Raw genomic sequence first — 16,574 nt, 5'->3', positions numbered from 1 at the left:
GTGTTTTGGTAAATTAAGCATGTGAAATTAAATTAATAAATATTTGCGCCCTCGCGCTATTTTTCCTTCACCTCAGTTACCGTATTTGCGTTTGTCTGTTTGCAATTGCATTGCAGCTTTTCTTTGGTGACTTTTGTACCGGTTCGGTGGTCAATTCTGGAATTCTGCAACGCTTTGAAATTTACGTCAGAAATTATATAATATTTTGGATTCTTTCATATTTTTAAAATTTTATAATTATTTTTAATTGAAATGTAAATTATAAATTCTTCCAAAAATATTTATTTTCATATATTTGAGTGTTCATGTTGTAATTTGTGAAGGGCACTAGCGAATACGGCTTTCCGATTTTTTATTCCTCTGTTAAATTATGTAAATTTATTTATTTAAACACCATTTCTATGACAAAAGAATCTATATTTTCAAATTTTAATTTGGAATATATTAATGCAAATAAATAATTTTTAAGAATTGAAATTTATTAAATTTTACTTTGAAACCCATTTCAAAAAGAAAAGTGCTTCTTATTATTTTTTTGAACGTTAAATATCTATTACAAATTTGATATTTTACAAAAGTCTATTGTGATTAAAAATTTATATCCCTATTAATATTGGAGGAATAAAAATATAAATTAAACTGTTTTTGATTCCTCTTGCTGCATGGTGCTTTGCGTTTGTGTGGCCACTTTACTCAAAAAGAGAGCACAATGAATTTTGTACTCTATAGTTCCTTTCCTCTTATCTTGGGAAAAAAAAAAAAAATTGAACGGTGTACTTGGCTAAGTTGAAATTATTTTAGGGACTGCTTGGTATGATTTTTTAAATTTTTATTTTTACTCTTAATAAATAAAAATATTAAGAAAATTACATGTGCAATTTATAAAGATAATTTGGAATGCATTATTGCAATGCTTCATGATATAGGAGGTGCGTATTGAAACAAAAGGTTACATAGATTAACATACATCCAATCTTTATTGTTTAAGTGTTTATTTATAATAAATATGCATCATGAAAATAAAATTGATCAATTATCTTTATATTTCACATAAGATTTTTAAGAATAAAAATTTTATTTTTGAGTAAGTATAAGAATTGATCTTTTTAAATAAATTTTAAAATCTCATTCACGTGATCCTGTCACTTTTATTTTTTATTTTTTATTTTTGTCTTTTGCATATTGGGAATTGAAATAATATGTAATAGGGGTAAAATGGTAAAATAAGATACAAATGAGCTGGCTTCCACTATCTAGATATCGGTGTATTATTATTAGATAAGGGTCTTGCTAAGTTACAATTCATACAAAAATCATGTGGGCCCCAAATACTTTTTACACAACATTATTCTTAAATTTGATGGATTCCGTTCACAACTTCACATAGAGTCATATACCTACAACGAATGATAAATATGTGAAAAATAATTATAGCATTTGAAGTTTCCAATTTTCCAACATGGCTTTAAAATCTCTACACAATTATGTGATTATGTCTCGTACTTTATTTATATGTCCATTATGATCTTTGTATTTGTATAATAGGCATAAAAAATAAAACAAAAAATGATTATATGACTAAGCACTAATACTGTAACGTTTAAAATTATTATTATTAACTATATTGTAGGTATAATCATTTGTGAAGAGAATTAATTAAAACGTTTGGTAAAATTTACTTTTAAAAGTGTTATGACTTTTAAAAACAATGATATATGTTTAGTAAATATTATTATTAAACTGCTCTAAGATTGTAAATAGTTGAATTGAATATAATGTTGAATTAAATTTATACATGTATGCAAAATATGTTTTTATTGTGTGTATATAATAATTGATAACTAAAATAAATAATTTTGGTTATTAATTTTATTCTTTATTTTTATGGCAATATAATGAATAATAATAATAATAATCTCTTTAAAGTTAATGATTTTATTTTTTTAATTAATAAGGATAATTTTGAATTTTTATAATAAATATGAGGATATATAATTATACATGAAATTGTATTAAGCATAAAATTGATTTTTAAAATTAGATCTTGAAATGATACTCATTTCCTACTTTTCAAAATCTATTGTAAAATAGAGTGATTTTACCAAAAGTCATTACTTAAAAAAAAATTATCAAACGCTAAAATTAACTTTTAAATTTTCAAAATCATTTTTTAGCATTCCAAAAGTAATCCCAAATAAGCTCTAAATTGGTTTCTAGTATCTAATACATCAACGTATATGTATTACTTGATCTTTTTTTTTTTTTATGATAGAATATAACGCTACACATTCCAAATAATAAATCAATAAAAATAAAAAAAGCTAAAATGATTGATACAAGAAATAGCTTAGTTGGCCTCCACTATGAAAATAGTAAAGGCCATTCTAAGAGTAAAGTAATATAATTATGGGTTCGGCTATGGTGCAATTGTGGTATCGTGTTACAGTTATATCCAATTGTTAGATCCATTTGGATGGGTGGGGTCTCTTATGATTCAACGGCTGAGTATAATTGTGATACGGTATCACAGTTGCACCATAATTTTTCTCTTCTATTATATATACTAAAATAATAATCAATAAGGGTAAGATGGTAAAATAATTATATAACTGTTAGTTTTCATCATCAAGATATGGACCCAGATATCGATGTATCATTTATTTCTTGAACCTACCTTTTATTGTAGAGTAATGCTATACATTTTAAAAATAAAATGGTAATATAATTATGTAATTGAGTCGGCGTTAATAACATTTTCTACAGATTGTGTAAAAAAAAAAATGAGTAATACATACATATACAATTATATAATTGACTGGGGGTCTAGAGGAGGAGATCTAGCAAATTGGCTTGCCTGCACTTAGAAATAGGAATGGGGTTGTCAATATTCAATACAGCAGGCACGGTTAATATTTTAGCCCCAGATGTGAGATGCTGATGTCTGCGTTGCCGCAATTGATGACAAAGTCATTATGAAGATTGGACCGAAAGCCAGACGTTGGAAATCCTATTCCTTCTGACTTCATAAACTGAAATCAATGAAGATTTTATTTTCAGGTAATTACAATAATAAGAAAAATTTACAACAAAACGGCACCATGGGATGTCGTTTCAACTATCATTAAATAATTACGTAATTTAGATGTCGTGCTGCATTATGTTGTCTCGCGCACTTCCTTTTATTTGTATATTGCAATCGTTTGTGTTTTAAACAATAGTTCAATAAAGTGGTAAAATTATTACATAATTGAATTGAGCTAGCTTCTAAAAAAAATACTTCTTTCTTATTTTTCAAAATCTACAATAAGATAAATTGAATTTGTCAAAAATGATTTTTAAAAAAATTTATCAAATACTAAAGTTAACTTCTATCTTTTTAAAATCATTTTTAAACCTACCAAAAGTAATCTCAAACGGACCCTAAATTGGTTTCTAGTATCTATTACATTAACATATATGTATTACTTGATCATTCTTTTAATGGTAGAATATAATGCTACACATTCCAAATAATAAATCAATAAAAAAAAAAAAGCTAGAATGATTGATACAAGGAATAACTTAGCTGGCCTCCATTATCATATTAGTAAAGGCGATTCAAAGAGCAAAGTAATATTGTTACATATCCCAAAACAATAACCAGCAAGGGTAAGATGGTAAAATAATTATATAATTGTTAGCTTCCACTATCCAGATATTGATTTATCATTTTTTATCTAAACCAACCTTTATGATCGAGTAACGCTACACATTCTAAAAATATCATGGTAATATAATTATATAATTGATTAGGCATAAATAATGTTTTCAACAAATTGTGTAAAAAAATGATCGAGTAATACATATACAGTTATGTAATGGACTGGGGTCTGAAGGAGGAGACTATGCTGTCTGGGAAAGAAACTGAAATCAATGAAGATTTTATTTTCAAGTTATTAGAATAGTAATGTTCTGAAATGCTACCGCTAAACATGTAAAAGGGCTCTTGTGAGAATAAAATTCAAATTTTCTGTGTTCATGTTAACATACCTGTCGCTAAAATAGTTGCTATTTCAAAGAAGATAATTTAATGGGTGTTGGAAGAAATAATTGGGAAAAACGAGATTTAGAAACTCTGTCAAATTTAGGATAGCGATAAGCATTCTGCATTCATACCATTTCGGATTGGTTAACATTTCGAAATTGGGCCCTTTTTTTTTTATCTGTGCTCCACAGAACTTTTGGAGAGAATCGCGACCCTAACATTTTTCCAATTGCGCACTTTGGTTAGAGATCACAATCCTCTTGTCAATCCATTTGCAAGACTGAGTGGTTCCACAAAAATTAAATTTGATTGAAGGCTGACTTGAAGATTGGAATTTTGAGGCCAAGAGTCATCATTTATGCAGGACTACCACAATTAATTTTCTTTTAAGGCCTAAGGTTGATGATGATGATGCCTATGATGATACAAAAGACATCAGAATCAGCCATTCAACCACACGAGACTAAGTAGGAGAATGAGTCCTCTCTGTTTCCTCTGTTTTCTTCTTCTCTCTGTCTTCCCGCCTTTCACGTCTCCGAGCCCGACCATATTATTTCAAGTAAGGCATTCAATGACCCTCCTCAATTTTAACTTTTTTCGTTCACAAACGAATGTATGTACTTGCAGGACGATTTGTTGAGGGAATTTGGTTTGATGAGGTGCTTTTGATAGGGTTTCAACTGGGAATCATGCAACAAGAAAGGAGGATGGTACAACTTTCTGAAGAAAAGAATTCCTGATATTGCCAGTGCTGGAATTACTCATGTCTGGCTTCCTCCACCTTCTCAGTCTGCTGCTCCCCAAGGTTATTTTTTTATTCTATTATTCATCAAGCATACTCCCATGCAAGCCTTGCTGGTTCTTTACCCCTTTGGTTTTCATGGTTTTGAAAAACCACCCTGAGGAGCTTGGTTGTTGGTTATGTAATGATATATATGGGACCTCTGTTTCCCATTCTGTTCTAGCCTAGTTTTTCCTGAGCTCCAATGTATTTTTTAAAAAAAAAAGTATTGTTTGCCTGTTTTTATATGTCTATTCATTAGGAGAAGCAATATAACTTGAAAACCTTAAAAAAAATTTTTTTTTTTTTTTGGTCCTCAACATTTGCGGGATATATGCCAGGGAGGCTATATGACCTTAACGCATCAAGCTACGGATCTCAGAATGAATTAAAATCTTTAATTCAGGCTTTCAATAAGAAAGGAATTAAGTATCTAGCTGATATAGTGATCAACCACAGAACCGCGGAGAAGAAAGACAGCAGAGGGATATGGTGCATTTTTGAAGGTGGAACGCCGGACAAGCGTCTAGACTGGGGGCCATTCTTCATATGCCGTGATGACACAACTTATTCTGACGGCCGAGGCCATCCTGATTCCGGAGAACCCTTTGGGCCTGCTCCTGACATTGACCATCTCAATCCAAAAGTACAGAAGGAGTTATCCGACTGGATGAACTGGTTAAAGACTGAAATTGGATTTGATGGATGGCGATTTGATTTTGTTAAGGGATACGCTCCCAGTATCACCAGATTGTACATGAAAAATACCATGCCACATTTTGCTGTTGCGGAGAAATGGGATTCTCTTTCGGACAGGCAAGATGGGAAACTTGATGCTCGTCAGGATGCACACCGGAGAAACCTAAAACATTGGGTCCAAGCCGCTGGACGGGCTGTCACAGCTTTCGATTTCACTACAAAGGGCATCCTTCAAGCTGCTGTGCAAGGGGAGCTGTGGAGATTAAAAGACTCTAACGGCAAGCCGCCGGGATTCATTGGACTTTTACCGCAAAATGCTGTGACTTTTATTGATAATCATGACACTGGCTCTACTCAACGTCTATGGCCGTTCCCATCCGATAAAGTCATGCTTGGATATACCAACAAAGTGTTGGCTCCACTGGTAATGGAGTCTCCTTAAGTGGCTTGACTGGGTTTGCTTCCCAGTTCGAGTCGCAGAAAAGTTGCATTTGTTGGGAGAACATGTGCTTCCCGGTTCGAGCGGGGTCTTCTAGTCTGGGTTGTAGTACGGGCTTAAAGGTGCCTCCCACAATTGGGACTCTCCCCAAGATACCTCGTGGTTAAGACAAAAAAAAAAAAAAATGTCATGCTTGGATATGCTTACATTCTCACACATCCGGCACCCCTTCCATAGTAATATCTACCACTTTTCCTCTGTTTCGTCCTGTTCATATGTGTTGGAAATTCGGTTGCACAATCTGCGTTATGTTGGTACTAAAGTGTATGTGTTTGGTTTTGTTGTACAGTTTTATGATCACTTGTTTGACTGGGGTCTAAAGAAGGAGATAGGCAAATTGGCTGCAATTAGAACCAAGAATGGGATCAACACCACAAGCAGAGTTAACATTTTAGCCTCTCAATCTGATCTCTATGTAGCTGCCATTGATGATAAAATCATTACGAAGATTGGACCGAAGATGGACCTTCGAAATCTTATTCCTCGCAACTTCAAAGTTGCTACTTCTGGAAAGGACTATGCTGTCTGGCAGAAGAAGTGAAATCAAAGTTACAAGTTATTAATTAATAAGCCACTGGCAGAGCCAGAGAGTAATAAGAATATTTGGAAGATTATGCTAATTTTATATTTATATAATATTATATTGGGTTCGGTTATGTTGGAATTGCTATAAGGTGGAGCACATTTTTATAACCATACGATTAAAGTTATAATATATTTTTTTATTATTTATCACTTTGTGTATATGGCTATAATTTGTGCCCTCCCTTAGAGCAGCTCAAAGGTAGTCATTGCCTAATGTTTCACATCCCAAACTCAGTGAATTATGTTCACTCAAAATGTATATTCATTTTTCCCCAAATGAGCATCCACCATAATCTTGGAGCTGATATTTTCAAATTGGATACGGATCTGGAAATGGTACCAAATGCTGGGTAGTAGTAGAGTTGGCAAAACGAGTTATCTAATTGTGTTGTCGTCTAAAATTTAGGATGACTCAAACACAACTTATTTAATAATTATGTCAAAATATTAAGATCCTAACTCGACATATAAAATAAATAGATTATCTAATAACTCGCTTGATATCTATATATATTTTATAATATTTACATAAAAAATCTACACTCCAATGTAATATTATATAAATATATGAGGAAAATAGAGATACATGTATACATATATATAATCATTTTCGTGCGCGGATGCTCTTATTTTTTTTAATGCGAATACGCTGTTAAGTTATGCAGTTTAATAGCATTAATATTTAACTCTATTAAACTACACAGCTTAAAAAATATGTCCGTATTAAAAAAGAAAAGGACGTATGCACTAGAGAGAAATTATATTAATCTGTATATTAGATTTTTAAAAACAATTTATTGTTTCCCTGGCCTCGTAGAAATGATTCGCTTTGAAAATGATGTGCAATTCCATCGATTCCTGCATGCATTTCACAGCAAAAATAATAATAAATAAGTAAATAGTAAATGAAGACTCCGTTTAATATTTAATTATCAAATATTAATTAATAATTAATATACGTCGTTATTTTTCAGCTTCTTTTATCACTGAACAGGGCTGCAAATCCTCCTATATCGGATAACTGTAAATAAGAGATTCAGCAGGCGTGCTTCTCTCTCACATGCCATCGAAAAATTACAAATTAAAAACATTAGTAATAATATATATAAAATAATAATAATTTGATCCCATGAGGATAAAAATTTAGAGCAATTTAATTATGGCATTATCATATGATCATATATTGGAAATTACTTACTTGCCCTCAAGATGTTCATCCTCTTGTAGATTTTATTTTGCTGCGACTTGTAAGTACCAAATTAAAGCTAGAAATGCGAAGATCAAGGATAATAATATTGGTAATAATGGCTTCACACTTAATAACATATTGAAGGCCAAACGAGGGATTTTTTTATTTTATTTTAATTACTTACAGATAAGTTCGTTATTTTTTGACTATCCATTTATAATTTATTTAAACCTAAAATGATATTTTGTGGCCTTAGATGGAAAACTGTGTATACATACATGCATGCATATATATATATAAAATAAAGAATATCATCGAAGAAGATGAAGATGAGAAAAGAATTTTTATCATAAATTTTTGGAAGCAAACATTAATTATATGTGTGGCTTTATAAGTAAAATTGTTTTCCTAGTTCGTCCAAGACCTTTTAACTTTTTTGCAGTTACTCAAATGTTAATTTGAATTTAAATCTAGTGTTGATTTGAATAAATTACATTGAATTTTTCATATTTTTTTATTACATGAGTATATATTTGTGATACCAATTACCAAACCTTTTAAAAGCTTATAAAACCTTAGATTACGGTTGAGAAATCTTGTTCATATAAATTTACATCTTTCGTAACAGTGAACTTAATTAGAAGAATCATAATCTCATAGAACTTTAGCAAATTAATAAATAAAAAAGATGGAAGATTAATCAACAATAAATCATCTCCGACTAATCCATGTAGTTGTAAACGACAGACAACTGAGGAATTTAAGTATGCACTCAACACAGTTGCCGATCACGAAGCTATTCAATTTAACAAAACTCTTTCCATTTCCTTTACATGAGCTTTAGCATTCATTAACCCTCACAAAATTAAGCTGTGTATCTTAGGAAGGGTACAATTTCTCGACCTAGAATATTTTCTTGGAAAGAAAAAGAGGAAAAAAAAAAAAAACCGGCTCCATTACATTTTTATTCAATAAATTGATGAAATTTCAATGTCAGTATAGTTTTCGGAGAAGTAAGTTAATATAAATGCCCAATACCTTTAGCCAAACTATAAAAATGACTTTTCTTATTTTGCAGAATTTATTTATTTTATTTATACTTTTGTTTAAAAAAAATATTTTAAATGCCAATCACACTTGACAATAAGATAGGATTTCTGTCTCGGGTTGTAGAGTCTACATTAAAAAAAAAAAAAAAAAAATCTCAAAGTCATCGAGTTCTCACAGCATTCGATAAAATATTATGATCATTTGAAACAAAAAAAAAAAAAAAACATATTCCAACTAATGAAAATATAAAATAAATTTGCCCCAACTTGACCTTTTCCTTTGCCATCAAATGTTTATCACGTGAACTCAATAACACAAATTGGCCCAAAATACCCTTCTTTTTAGAGATTGTTTTTTTTTTTGAAATGATTAAGCATCAGGTTACTGTATTACACAGAGATATATACAACTGCTAGGTCATTACACTGATATTTACAATCAGATATATATATATGGGACTTATATTATTATATTTTTATTCTATGAAGTACATACCCATCCAAATACCCCTCACGGAGGAGAGATGTCTCTACTCCACTCGCATTTCGCAAGGGAGAAAGACGCTATAAGAAATCTCCACATAATTATGTTTAATTGAGGGAGGTTGAGTCCGTGGGGACTCGAACCATTGCCCTCATAGTCATGCTTAACTTTGAGGGCAATGGTCCACCACTGGGCTACAAGCCCAAGTGGCTTTTAGAGATTGTTAAACAAGCAACTATTATCGAATTCAGCATGAACCTAACATACATCCCTTCTGTGTCATGCATATTTGCTGGAATTAATGAAGTTTTCACACGGCCTTAAGTGATGGAACGGGCAGTCAATGTTCCATACGGCTAGATTCTATTAAACTTATGATATATAAATATAGCTTGAATAGCTATGTGCAATGCAAACACATCTGCACATAATGCCTCAAGTCTCTCCTTTTTTACTAACCTTGATTCCCTTAATTTTAATAGAGCCCTAAGCAATCAAGGCTGCTCGCCGGGTTCTTGACTCGGGATACAATCAAAGAAATGATGATCAAAAGATGCGGAAACCCCGACATTCCCCATCATCATACCACTTCATTGACCAATGAGTTCAAGAGTGCAAGTACTGATACTCACCTGATCTACGCATTCCATTCAAGTGTCACAAACACAGTTGTTAACAGAGGCCTGTGTTCAAGTGAGCATTCCAAAGATGGGTGGATGTTTTGCGATTCACATTTTGAGGAGGCAATGCAACGAGAGAAAGCTTTGTACTCCTAACTACACTGTGAAAATGGCAGCAGTGTGGTGCAGATTTACTGTTATTTAAGGGAAACTATACCATAAATAAACGGGTTATGGTCACATAGAGCTGAAATTAAGCTGGATATTTGCTCTGCCACCTGGCCTAGTCATTTTCTTTTTCCATTTTTTTATAATGTTATGTAAGATCTAGCTAACATATAATAGATGAGGAAACTGTTAAACAAAATACATCACATAAATATTCACTTTGTTCATCAGTGCATAATCTAACTGAACTGCCACTGTCATTTTTGCATGCTTACTTCAGTCGGAACAGTTCTTGGTGAGAATAAACAACGGATGTATCCCTAATCCGTCAGATAGCATAAAGACAAATTTAGTACAATAAACTTACTCTAATATCCAACAACACATGTTGAAATCTAGAAACCAAGGAAGGGACATTGCTTTCGTGCATGTTCTGGAATCAGTTTTGATAAGAGCTCCTTGCTTGCCCCTTTCAGCTCTGCAAGTGCAGCGCATCAACAATCGAATAGGCTTGCAATCAGTGACTAGTTCTTTGGAAACAGTTATCCAAACAAAAAAAAAGAATGATTGAGAAAAGCAAACCTTGAGGTTTAAAGTTGAAAAGGGGAGGAAAGGGACGCCCATTAGGGAGACGTGCGTTAGGATCACGAAGTTCATAAAAAAATGGATGAATACAGGCTTCTAACTGCAAAAAGTAAGAATACAGCATGTGATATTTTGATTTGGAATTGAAAATAAAATAACAGTAAACTTGAATTACAGTATAATTCTCTAGAGCATGATTTAATTATTTGGGACTTCATTCATTGATCTAGATCATAATTTATGACTTCTAGTTCCTTTCTTACTATTAGTTCTTTTCCCGAAAGCAATATGGTTTACTTTTTCCATTTGGATATTAAAAGCCTCACTGAATATGAATTAAGAGTAAAAGAAGATTCTAAGCTCATAATACATAGAACTTCTTTGCAACTATCTCGCATCTGTTTGAAGCTAAAAACTCAAGGACAGGGTGTCTTAAGTGAGTTCTGATGTAACACGATGTATGAAATTTAATCAGGACTATTAGATGAATAATCCACATTTGCTTTGATTTTGTTCTACATCTCAAAAGAAATATCAGTAGCTTGTTTTCTCCATTGCTATTCAAAGGAATATATTCCATACCAGCATATGCCATGAGTCTTAAATGATGCTCACAAAGGTCAAATTTTAATATCTTTAAATGATTTTGTAATCACTTGACCGTATTTTCATGATGGCTCAGGATACAATGATTCTCTAGCCTTCAATGACCATAGGGAAAAACGATGGAAAACGATGGATTTCAATATTTGAATGACACTAGGAACAAATGTAGGACAATTCTTGTCAAGTAAACACAAGATAAGCAAACAGCATAAAAACTCTTCGGCAATATTATTATTGCAAAAGTTAACAAGTAGAACATACAAGATAATGAATTCATGACAACATTAATGATATCAGGTAAGAAATACTTACAGCAGTGCATCTTAAATTTGGAGAATATTGGAGAAGTCTTGAGACAAGATCTACTGCTTCAGGGGGCATACGCTTGTGGAATATCTGTGTTCAGAAGAAAATCGTTGCTGATGAGTTCGCAACAATCACAATAGGATGAACAATTAAAAGGTAAAAGTAGAAGAAATTAGTAGTATGCTCACTTTGTGCCAAGGATGAGCCTTGATTTGTGGGAATTTGAACTCTGTATAGTTTGGATTCATGCATTTGATTTCCTCACGAGTTGGTGTGCCAAGTACCTGAACCCAAAAGGCAAATAAGTCAGTTCAGTTTCAGAAGGCAACAGTTAAAATTTTCAAACTTATAGACTGGTATTCTATTTCAAACAGGTTCAAATAAATTTACCTTAATAATCTCAACTAGCTGATCAACTCCACTCTCACCCGGAAAGAGAGGCTACCAAATTTGATGTTGCATCAAAAACATCATACTCAGTACACTCACTTTTACATATTGAGAAAAGAAGTAAAATTCTCTAACTTGCATCAAACCTGTCCGAGAAGTAATTCAGCGAGTACACAACCAACAGACCATATGTCAATTGCAGTGGTGTACTCAGTTGCCCCAAATATGAGTTCCGGAGCTCGATAGTAACGAGAACAAATATATGATATGTTTGGCTCGCCTTTGACCTGTTACAACATGACGAATGAACAATCAATATCAGCTTTGTTTTACCCTGTGCACGAAGAATAAAGAGACACGAAAAGAAGCAAGGTCGACATTGTGCAGAGGAAAAGAAAGGTAATGCTGAATCAGAACAAAAGTTAATATTACTTCTATTCAGGGAAATATTTGTTAGATATTACTTTTTATTGGATTATCACTTATTTAGGTTGGTTTTCTGATAATGTTCTTGTTTGACTAGGACTTTAGAATTCCTCAATTAGATTTGGGCTACTGGAACAAAAATTGATGACATATAGTAGTATTATGGAAAAACCCAGAAAAAAATATGAAAGAGAGCTTCATATGATTGACAATTTAACAAAATGTGAATGAACTATGAATGAATTTCAACAGTTTGAACTATATTAAGAATGACGATGACTAGTTTTTGGCTTTGGAGAAAATGAGCAGAGAAGAAGAGATGATGTTATTTGGGATTAGTATAGAGATGCAAACTCTTGTACAATTGCTATGTAGAGCACATTATTTATCCTTAGAATTAACTTTTGTTTTCACGAAAGTATTGGTTGGATGAAGACAAAAAGCCAATGCACTTAACAAAAATAAATAATGAGATCCATGTGACAATTGTACAATAGTTTTATATTAGTTAGTACAGCAAATTTGTATCCCAATACTGTAGTTAAAGAAGTTAAGAAAAAATATCAAATGTATATTTAGGAGTACTAAACAGCAAAACCAATTCATATCCTAATACTGTAGGTAAAGAAGTTAAGAAAAAATATCAAACATATATTTAGGATTACTAAACAGAAATACCAAATTTTCATTGTGGTGTTGTTTTCTCATATTATACAAAACAATTTGGACTAATACACTGCTGCCGCTTAAGACTTTATTAGTTGAACCAAATAGGTTTTTGTTTGGTCCTGGGCATACCTGAACCCAAACGCGACAGCCTGTTTGATTACTGAACAGAAAAAATGAAATCCAGCCGTTTCTTATACTCAAACCGAACCAAAACGATGGGGCAAAGTTTCTGTTCTTTCATTTTCCAAGAATTAAATTGTCTAACATATCTTTCTTTTATTTTCACAGTTTTATTTCATGCCTCTCATAATATACTTCAAAGAACTTGTCCATTAAAGTAGTTATACAATCGATACTATTAGTGCTCGTTGGTAACCAAAGAACTACTTTTGTTATTTTGGGTTAAAAACTCTATCTGTAGAAGTCTGCTGGTAGAACATCTATTTGAAGGAGCTATACTTGAAAAGCCATACCAAACGATCTAAACCAAACGAGTGACAAAAGGCATCTGCATAAATATTTTGCTGCCCCTAGAGAATGCATGATCATTTACGGAACCATACATCAACTTTGCGAATGAATTTAGACATTTGACATTAACCAGTTAAGAGGCTGTCAAAAGAACCATACCAAAACTTTTGCACTTCCAAAGTCACAGAGCTTGACTTGATGGGTATGGGGATTAACCTGCAACAACAGATTTTATTGGCAAATAGCACCTAAGCAAAAAATAGGATGGAATCTAAGCTTCAGTTACAAACAAGAAGATTCTGCGGCTTGATGTCCCTGTGGCATACTCCTATGCCCCCATGAATATATGCCAATGCTCTGCAAATCTGCCAGTCAATAATAGTTAATATAACATGGAAATCTATAGACAAAACTGATAATTACTCGGATAAAACAGTGTAATTGACCATGAAGGAGAACAAGGATACAGCGGGTTCATGATGACATATATGAAACCGGATGCATAGCTGATGATTGTAAATGCAATCTCCATTAACAGAATTTCTCAAACTCAAAACAAGTATTCCGCTACCCTTTCTTTCTAAGTTTTCATATTTATATCTTATGCATGCAAGTTTTCTGTTATTTCAGTTTTTTTCCCTTTGAAATTACCCTTTTAAGCGACAGCTCGAAATATGGGGGAAAAAATGAAAAGTCCGGGCAGCAAATTAAAGTGACAGCACAAATAACCTGATATGTGTAGAGCTTGACATATATCAAAGGCATTCGCTGATTTGCCCTGCTATAGTGCTTCGCTACACGATAAACAGTCTCAGGTACAAACTCAAGCACCAAATTGAGATAGAGCTCATCCTTGTCGGTAGTTGAAAAGAAACAATGTTTGAGTGATACCACATTAGGATGATCGAGAAGGCGCATTGTTTGTAGCTCACGGTTCTTATATCTCTTATCCTGCAAAACCTTCTTGATTGCAACAGTTTCCCCAGTTTCTAAACACTTAGCCTAAATTAAAAAAAGAAAAAAAAAAGAAAAAAGAAATAAGATTATAAATTCATACCATTGAGGATTGGAGAATTTTAATCTTAGAACAGAGACAGCAACATTTGCCCCGACATTTACAGGTTCAGAAGTAGTAATAAAATTATCACCTGAAATACGATTCCAAATGAGCCCTGTCCGACTACGCGTTCTGCCATGTAACTTATGGTCTAAGGGAAACATTAGATAGATTAAATTAAAGAATTATTCCAAGATCAATGAGAAATTTAAAAGCTATAGAAAGTTTATAGCATCAACAGATTTACTTCATGACCTCTACAAACTTAGCAGTGAATCTATTATCGGCAGTGTCAGGAAGCAGCTTAGATAAAATATTGAGATATAGTGATTGGCTAGCTTAATCTCACTGATAGCTCACTGACAGTAAACAACTTATCATAAATCATTATTTACTACCAAGGCATATGCATAATCTTACTTCAGTTTTCTACTTATTGCTGGTATTCACTGAGAACTTGATAGAGCTTCAAACAAGAGATTTCTACAACGAAAAATTTAACAAACAAATCATGCATATGAAGGGGACATGGATGATTTCACAACACCTACCTGTATTTCATTCACTTTCCCAAACAAAACCAAAGAGTCATTAAAACTATATGAAGGGGACATGGATGATTTCACAACACCTACCTGCTTGGGTTGGCCATTTCTACCACCAATAGTTGTTACAATAATATGGCCAGTCTCAGTTCCATTTCCATCAACCACGGTTGCTTCCATTTCCTACCAACAGAAAATCTGTATATATTGAAGAAACGAAAAGAAAAAAAAAAAAAAAAAAAGAGTTGCACTACAAAAAGGTCCATAAAATATCTTTAAATGTGTGTAAAGGCACTACCTTTTCAACTCTCTCATCCTTAATCTTCATTTCATTGATTTCCTCTGGGAGTTTATCGACAGGCATTGCATCATCGTCATCATCAGGTTTTGCTGGGAGTTTGTCAACAATCATTACATCATCGTCTTCAGGTTTTGCAACAGCCAAAGCATGTGCCATACCAGTAGAGTACATATTTCGTTAGTGAAATAAAATCACCGTGTCCGCAGGGCTGAAACAGGCGAATTTTCAAAGGTCATTACTTGAATGCTACAGTAAGGTTTCTTTTCTCGGCAACCAAACAGAACTGCTAAAAAAAAAAAAGGCTCACCTATGAAGCTGCAAACATCTCGCATTTTGCAAATATTTCGATCCAAACAAAGCTCAATGCAGTCGCTGTCACAGAGAGATGAAATAACGAGAAGCTCAACTAACTCTCTTGCAAAAGCAAAAGTAAAATAGAATTAAATTTTAAAATAAAAATTAAAGAATGAAATCTTTGTCGTAGTTTCAGTGAGGTTTCTTACAGAGTAGAAGAGACTGTCTGCTGACTCTTTGGATCCTCTGTGCCTGTGCAGTGTACTGTGCTGTGCTGCGCTGCGGACCCCAACGTTGCTTTTATCAAATCTAGTTAAAAGTAGTTTTGACGTCCGCGCCCGGTAGTTAGTTTTCTGACGTGGCGGTGACTGGTTGGTTATTATTTAGGCTTACGTCATGATATTTGACCAGCTTTTCAGACCAACAATAGAAAAGCCACCATGCTTCAGGGATTCTGGATTTGATCGGGCTGACGCCGTTGATTCTTTGAGTTATTTTCATCATGATTCTCCTAAAAACAACTGACGGTGATGGTGGTGACGCGGGGAACTGCTGCACAATGTTATTGATCTAATAAATGTATCTCACAGTTTAATGTCGGCATTGAAACCTTTTACACGCCAGGTCAGCGTGAAAATGACAGTTGATGCAGAGGAGAACGGTGTCGTTTTATTCTGGTTTGGTTTTGAGAAACTGAGGCCTCCTTTTCGATAGGCCTTACTACAAGTGCCGATGTGCACGAAGTGTCCAATGGGCCTAGGTCCGGTAAAGAATTGGGCTTACCGAAGTCCAATGTAATAATATGACGATACCAAAAAAAAATATT

At 33.1% G+C, this 16,574-nt stretch overlaps 1 protein-coding gene and 1 pseudogene across 2 annotated transcripts; one reads left to right on the top strand and one right to left on the bottom strand.

The window, feature by feature from the left end:
* Positions 1-4,499: 4,499 nt before the first annotated feature.
* LOC18051081 lies at positions 4,500-6,544 on the top strand (annotated as a pseudogene).
* A 3,741-nt stretch (positions 6,545-10,285) lies between these two features.
* LOC18051080 (shaggy-related protein kinase epsilon) lies at positions 10,286-16,301 on the bottom strand. Of its 2 annotated transcripts, none has more exons than XM_006446473.2 (14): positions 15,958-16,301; positions 15,762-15,868; positions 15,452-15,662; positions 15,244-15,336; positions 14,700-14,759; positions 14,281-14,553; positions 13,842-13,916; positions 13,711-13,767; positions 12,132-12,272; positions 11,986-12,036; positions 11,784-11,879; positions 11,602-11,685; positions 10,681-10,783; positions 10,286-10,576 (listed from the first exon to the last, which is right to left on the bottom strand). In XM_006446473.2, the coding sequence occupies exons 3-14, from the start codon at positions 15,623-15,625 to the stop codon at positions 10,494-10,496; spliced, it is 1,290 nt and encodes a 429-aa protein (XP_006446536.1). In that variant the 5' UTR covers positions 15,626-15,662; positions 15,762-15,868; positions 15,958-16,301; the 3' UTR covers positions 10,286-10,493. The 2 variants fall into 2 exon arrangements, with proteins under 2 accessions (XP_006446536.1, XP_006446534.1); XM_006446471.2 differs by having other exon boundaries at positions 15,762-15,826.
* Between the last annotated feature and the right edge of the window lie 273 nt (positions 16,302-16,574).

Source organism: Citrus clementina, unplaced genomic scaffold (assembly GCF_000493195.1).
Source record: "Citrus clementina cultivar Clemenules unplaced genomic scaffold, Citrus_clementina_v1.0 scaffold_2, whole genome shotgun sequence".
Lineage (NCBI taxonomy): Eukaryota > Viridiplantae > Streptophyta > Magnoliopsida > Sapindales > Rutaceae > Citrus > Citrus x clementina.
Note: the sequence above shows the minus strand (reverse complement) of the source record. Positions and strands in the feature narration are given on the sequence as shown.